Consider the following 7156-nt stretch of genomic DNA (forward strand, 5'->3'; position numbering starts at 1 on the left):
GGGATGGGGGGAGGGTGTCCCCGTGGCGTCGGTAAAGGGGTGGATGAAGAAGAGACTGCAGCACAGGGACACCCGCGTTTAATTTTCCTCTCTCAAAGCCGCCTCCAGTACCTGTCGGAGGTCCCAGGGAGGGATTGCTGTCTCTCTCCCTTCCTTGCGAAGGAAGAGGTGCTCACAGCCTTTCCCCAGCACAGCACGGGCTGTCAGCAAGGGGATGTCAGCAACAGTGTCTTGTAGTATCAAGAGACAGGCCATGTGTGCTCTTGCACTGCCCCTTTCATGCTGCAGCATTGACAGGTACTGGGAGCGGAAGTACCCTGGTGCTGGTGGGGATTGTGCTGCTCAAATCCAACCAAGGTTTGCTTTACTTTTTTTGTATTTTACAGGATTTGTTCTGGGAGGCGCATTTGGTGTCTTCACAGCTGGCATTGACACCAACGTTGGGTTTGATCCCAAGGATCCATATCGCACGCCAACCGCAAAAGAGGTCCTCAAAGATATGGGGCAGCGAGGCATATCCTACGCAAAGAACTTCGCCATTGTGGGTGCCATGTTCTCATGCACCGAATGTGTGGTAGAATCTGTGAGTAATAACTTTTTAAGTGTTATCAAATGTTTTCTTGCACACTTAATAATCTCTTTTAATAGATCCAAATAAGTATGTACATCACTTTTGTGATGGGGCGAGGGTATAGGCTAGTTTGTTCTGTTTCTTCGCCATCAGAACTTCTCAGTTTTGAGACGTGTCTTCAGTACTGCTGTTCTCTGACAGAATGAGCAGAAAAGCATGCAACAGCAAAGTCCTTTTCAGTTCAAGTCCTGAACGTATTGGCAAACATAGGCATTACTTCTTGAAACCCTAGCTACAAGTACTTGTTACTTTAAAACATCAAACTGCAAGTTGCAACATGGTAATTTGAGCCTCTAAAAATTCCATATGCTGAAAGGGATCCTTTGATGAAAGTACTTAAGTAACAAGCCTATTTCCTTCTTGCCCCCATAGCAAGAAATGACCTTGTGCAGCTCAGTGGTAAATCTATCATCCATTTTCTTAAATAGGAAAATTAGCCTGTTGTGAATTTCGGTATTGCCTTTTAATTGAAAGACACAATTATTTCTTTAACTCATCTAGAAGAAAAGCTTATCTGCTTGCACAATGAAGCAGAACAAAGAGATCTCTGCCCTGGTGAAAAATTAACATGCTCTGGCTATGGAAATAGTACATCTTTGTCAGCAGAGTGCTGAGGCTTTCACCTGTGCCGAGAACCAGGCTGCATGGCCAGGCTTAGTGTTGCACTTATGTGGTTATAGTGCCTTGAAAATCTCTGAGCTGGTGCCAGTGCACAGTGCTGTGTTCTGGGGGCTGTATCGGCTCACCTGAGCACCTCTGCCATAGCACTGCAATGCACCATATGGATTTGTTTTACCTCTGCCGGTGACCGGTTCCTTCCTCTTCTCCTGGCCCTGCAAAATCTTATGTTTGAGAGTGCAGGGGGCCATCTGCTGAGGATAGAGGGGAAAAACATCCTCAGCTAAGAAGGGGCTGGAAGGTCATTTGATCTTTCTTGGTGTTAGTACAGCTATTGAGCATTTATTCCTTATTTACTTGTTGACTCTGATTTTTAATTCCACAGTATCGTGGAAAGTCAGACTGGAAGAATAGTGTTATTAGCGGCTGCATAACAGGAGGAGCAATCGGCTTCAGAGGTTGGTAGTGCCTGCTATGAACTCTTCCTGTGATAAGGCTGTAATGTGGTTAGGTAGTATGTGGTGTTTTTAAGGGAGCACACACTGCAGATCTCTTTGCATGGGGTTATGGTGATGTCAACATGAGAGTGTACTCCAGACTGGCAGAGTTGCTCGCTCTATTGCTTTCCTGTCAGCTTGAAAGATACGTCTGGGTAGGGAAGGCTTGGTCATACAGGGCAGTGAGATTGGAGAGAAATCAACAGAAATGACTTGAAAGAAAAATCAGGAAATGGTGTTAGCTTTCCACACTCTTCTGTGGTGTCGTGGGGAGTGAGCCAAAAATACATACTGAGCAACTCTGAAGTTACAGCTTTTGTGTTAACAGAGCTCTACTTGTATATACTATTTTACTGGCAGTAACTCTGTTAATTTGCACAGTGTGTAAAATGCTTCTCTCCTTTCTCCTGTATATCAAATCAAATAGACTATTTTACTTAGCTATAGAAGTACAGGAGCACTGACTGGGATTGGAGTCCAGCAGGCACTAGTGGGGGCTTTGGGAAGCCCTGATATCTGGAGAAAAACCCCATGTAGGAAGAGAGCTGCTCAGCTCATCAGAAATATCAAACTCTCACCTCTCCTTAAGAAAAAAAAAACTGTCCACAGAGCATAAAAGAAAAGAAAGTGCTCTTGAAAGTGCTTCTAATTGAGCTTGTTAAGTTGTGTCTATCCTGGCCCTAATCCTTTTAGAGCTTTCAAAGCTGCAGCTGCTCTTCCTATCCACCACTTTTCCAACAACAAAGCCACCTGCAGCGCTCAGATCAGAGCGCGCTGCAATCAGCAATGGTGGCTGGCATTTTCTCTTTCAGCCCTTGAGGGGAGACTTAGCAACACAGCGCCCAGCCAGCGTGCCATGCTAGTCCAGTCGTGGTAATTTAAGTAAGTCCAGTGTGTGCCAGGTTCCCCCCTCACCTTGGGCAGTGGTAGTGCTAGCGTGACCCTGGTAGCAGACCACCAGGTTCCTGCAGGTGTAAGCTCTTCAAGCCAGCACAGCATAAGCTAGTTACTGGGAAGAAAAAGATCTTTCCTATTTTGTCTCATTTTTTCCCACCCTTTTTGCATTCCAGCTGGTTTGAAAGCAGGGGTTATCGGCTGTGGTGGATTTGCCGCTTTCTCCGCCGCGATTGATTACTACCTACGGTAACAGTGGGATCCCTTGGGAGCAAGTTTCCCTTTTGTTCCGGTGCTGCTGCTAAGAGCCTGCATCACGGCAGAAGAACCGTCAGGCTTACCTTTCCACTGCCTTTGGAGTCCTGATCAGTGCAAGCTGGATGGTGTTGGCTGCTTTTCCTGAATGACTAACAATAATTTGGCTCTGAGCCCTGGCGTGCTGCTTCAGGCAGACTTGCAGGAGTATGCGAGGACGGAGCCAGGCGCGGTGAGCAGTATCTCCAGGACGGATCAGCTGACTGTCAGTTTCCAGGAAACAAGCCTGGACTCTGAGCTTTTTCGATCCTTTGGGTCTGATTTTGATTAAGTCTGTTGCTAGCATCAAAAGAGACAGGAGGACAATCTTTAAAAAGAAATGCAGTGATTTAGGTTACCGTGTATTTAAACGTGCTGCAAGTGTTTAACAGTTATGAGTTTGCAGCTTGCTACTCTTGTTGGGGAGAGGTAAGATCCTGTGGAGAAATAGTTTGTTCCAGGCTTTTCTTAAAATACCAGCTGAAGACAAACCACCATCTGTACAACTTGTCTTATTTCAAGTACAGAGATGAGAGCCAGATTTCTTTACCATGTCTTAAAGGGAAAAGCAAAAAGGAATCCTTAGCCTTAGAACTGTGTGGTTACTGGCAAACGAACAAAACTGTTTAAGGGGAAAAAAAGAGGTTATTGCAGAAGTATAATTCTCTGTAGCCGCTTGGCTAGCCTGATTTAACCTCGCTGTGGGAGTACACGTAATCTTGCTACTGCTTTAACTGCCACAGGCTCACACCGCTAGTTCCAGCAGTTTGATGATGAGACTAGAAAGTAGAGTTGTGAGAATAAACCACTGTTAGACAGATAACTGGGCATTCACTTAGCACACAGTCTGTTTCCCATCATGTCCCTGTACCACCTCTGAGTGCCCCAGTGTTACACTGGGGAAAGTGAAGTGTTATTTCTGCAGAATACTGGTACTGAAGTTGAAACATCTGTTCACTAGCTGGAGGAGCTGCTCCCTTTTTGATTTGCATTTATATTAGCCCTCTTGCTCTTCTAACCAAGGTTTGTTCTCAGACCTCGGGGTAATTTTTATACTCGGAATAGTTTAGACTGATTTTAACCTTCCTTGAGCCACTCCATAAGGGCAAACACCCACCCTCATCTTTTTGAGGCACTGGGATTTTGGATTCAGTGCACACACCTAATAGGGATTCTCCCACCCACTTCCCCTCCTTTGCATCCACAGTTTGACATCCCAGAATGGTGACAGCACTTACTTACCTGGAAGAGCAATACTAGCAGGGTGGTTTGGCTGACACGGTGGTCAGTTTGGAGGCATATTGTCTCCAATTCCCACACAGAAAGAAGTGGGGAGACAGCACCATGTGATCTATCAGATGAGGTTTCCAGATAGCCTGATGTCCGTTGCTGTGCCTGTTCAGTGTCCTCAGGCCAGAAGCTGTGCAAGTCAGCTGAATTTTAAGCTTGAGTAATTCTGGGCTGATTAAACAGGCTGGCTCCAGACAGTCCAGGTTTTTTCCTCCAGAATGTACTGAAATGCAGGGATTTAGCCCAAACCATAAGAAGTCTCTTAAAAGATTGCCTGGCACAATGCCTGTGCTTATACCACTGGCTTGAAGTGCAACTAGCAAGATTTCCACGACAGAAAGAGAAGCTGTAATGCCAGGGTGATCAGTTAGTGCAAACAGCAACGCCACAGGGCTCCTTTTGTGCAAATGTTGGGGCTTTGCATTTTTATTAACTTTTTTTTTTTCTCCTCACATGGTTTACAGCCATTTAAAGTTTATAATCTACAGAAATTGCAACAGAACACAAACAAAAATATATCCTTAACAACTTTTGAAAGTCAAATATTAATTAACAGTTCTATTCTACCTGTAGCTGCAAGAGTCCACCCCCCTCTTTTCCCTCCTTTAGGGACAAGCAAAAGCCAGTCGTGAGGACGGCCACAGCCTGTTGTGACGGGGCTGTGTGGACCGGGCCTCCAGCCACTGTCGCGCAGGGGGGGAATTTGGCTGTACAGTCTCCATCTGGAATGACAGTATCATGGACAGAGACTTGGACACATGTAACAAATCAGACACACACAGGGATCCGTTGTGCAGTCAGATCTAAAACTCAGCCTCCTTACTGGGTCCAGGGCCAAGACAGACACCCGGTTATTTTCTGCAATGCTGTTTCCCTTCTGTTCAGCTGGTAGTCAAGAGGAGCAGGGTCTGGAGTGTGAGCCCTTTGGAGGGGGACTGAAGGAGCTCCCCTCCTTTAGTTGCTTTGCTGGTGCAGGGCTGGCAGGTGCTGCCTTCCCCAGGGAGTTGGGCTTAGGACATACCTGGTGCATCGGTGGCAGGCGACCGGGCTCTACCTGGAACAGTCTGTTAGTCGGGAGGGTAAAGGCAACACCGCTGTTAGCAGGGATACGCTTGGTCACTTCTCATCCATCTCCATTTGGCACAGGGGAGCACCGGGCCAACGCAATCGGGGATGGGGGCTTTTCCCACGAGAACACGGACTCAGCTCACAGAGCGAAAGGTTTCGTGTCCCAACAGGTACCTGTGAGTGTGGGAGGGTGGGGGACATACCGGGAGCCAGGCACTCAGGCGGCCGCAGCACGGCCTGGCAGCGAGCGCAGGCATGCGGCCATCCTGCCTTGGGAAACAGCATGAAAACTCCAGCCATGGTCAGGAACTGGAGCTACTAACTACGACAGACCTGAGCTGGCTGGGCACGGCTACCTTAGCAGCAACTGCTCTGTGACAAAGAGCAAACAAAGCACTTCTGCCTCCCGTAGCAAGGGCCACGAAGGCTTTCCTCCTCCTGTCCCTCTGCGCTGGTTTCCAGGCTGGGTGACTGTCCAGCTGCCGCTCAGAGCGCTTGCCTCTGGCAGCCTGGCTGGCACCGAGGCAGGGCCATGTGCTGCCATTTGCCCGGTGCCCGGGGCAGTGGGGAAGGCCAAGGAGGGAAGCAAAAGCCTCCCCATTCTTGTGGCCGTGGCCAGAACGCTGGTGCGCCGGCAAGCTCTGCCACAGGGTGCAGCCAGCGTCGGCAGCCCTCGCGGCAGTGCTGCGCTGGCAGGGGCGTGTGCACCTCGCTCCAGCAGAGATACAGGCATATGGAAACGGCAGGGACCCTGTTCCCCGCCCGCCAGGGCTTCCTGGGGAAACTGTGAGATCCACGTGCCCTGATGGGACCCCATCGGTGCCAAAACACAGCCCTGGGGGTCAACGCGGGGCAGGGGGAGCAGACCTGCCCACCTGGCCTTCCCTTAAGCCTGCCGTGGATTGAGACCAGCACAGCACCACTCGCTCCAGCCTTGTGTGATGGGTTACCCCAAAACGCTACTTGGAGGCGAGATACAGCAAGGGACGTTTCCGCCATGCTACACGCACGCAGGCAAAGCACAGGATAAGGGCTGTAAGAGTGGACTGGCCTGAAAGCACCCCGAAGAGATGTGGCGAGGAAGAAGCAGCACCCCGCTCCTCTGTTCTCGTGGTCGCAGGTTTGCTCGGGCCAGAGCAGGATCCAGGCACGGGGTCCAACATTTGCGCAGGCAGCAAGCCAAAGCAGAGCTGGTCGTCGCTGTCGCCGGGGAGGGAAGCCCGTGAGCTCCCAGCCTCTGAAGCGAGTCGGTGCTGCACATGCAGGCTTGGGGCAAGGGAGCTGGGCAGCGAAACAGGCACTCGTGGGACGCTGCAGGCTTCGAGCTGGGCGAGATGGGGGGTGCCTGGTAGGAGTGAGCAGGCAGAACGGAGTCCAGGAGAAAACTAGCCAAGGGGGAAGCCTGTTTCCACAGCCCTTGTCAGCCACTACCTCTTCCGTTGAACAAATATACATAAAAACAATTCTTGAACACAAGAAGGGACGTAAGACACAACTACTTTACAGAGAGGCACGGCGCCTGGGGCGGGACCGGGCCACTGGTACGCAATTGTACAGGAGCTGCAGGCGGCACCGTCCTGGGTCCGGGCCGGTCTCCCTGCGGGGGCTGTGATCCAGTCCCTGTCCCCCAGCAGGGAGCTGGGAGTGTTTGCAGCTGGTGCCTTCTGCCTGCAGGCTACACGTCCGTGGAGAAGTAAAGTGTGTTGCGTTTCAGCTCAGTGAAGGAGATGGGAGGATGCTGCAGGTAGTAGAGTAGGACCTGGACCTGTAGCAGGCAAATGGGGGGTGTTAGGCCAGATAGGGGCAGAGCTGCCACCTCCCAGCTTGTCCCTGTGCAGCCACATCCAGCAAAGAGTGACAAATC

The 7156-nt window shown here is 50.2% G+C and overlaps 2 protein-coding genes across 2 annotated transcripts in view; one reads left to right on the forward strand and one right to left on the reverse strand.

Moving 5' to 3' along the window:
• Positions 1–386: 386 nt before the first annotated feature.
• Positions 387–3754, forward strand: TIMM22 (translocase of inner mitochondrial membrane 22 homolog (yeast); the record flags this gene model as incomplete). The annotated part of the gene is made up of 3 exons (XM_010286951.1): positions 387–583; positions 1635–1707; positions 2817–3754. Coding segments are annotated over 3 exons (347 nt in total), but the record flags the coding sequence as incomplete, so codon positions are not given.
• A 3019-nt stretch (positions 3755–6773) lies between these two features.
• Positions 6774–7156, reverse strand: part of ABR (active BCR-related) — a gene marked incomplete at its 5' end in the record, with an annotated part of 4514 nt that continues 4131 nt past the window's right edge. Inside the window, one exon of the mRNA XM_010286952.1 lies at positions 6774–7057. Coding sequence (XP_010285254.1) covers positions 6968–7057 — 90 coding nt within the window. The remainder of the gene's footprint in view (positions 7058–7156) is intronic.

Source organism: Phaethon lepturus, unplaced genomic scaffold (assembly GCF_000687285.1).
Source record: "Phaethon lepturus isolate BGI_N335 unplaced genomic scaffold, ASM68728v1 scaffold28435, whole genome shotgun sequence".
NCBI classification, from domain to species: domain Eukaryota; kingdom Metazoa; phylum Chordata; class Aves; order Phaethontiformes; family Phaethontidae; genus Phaethon; species Phaethon lepturus.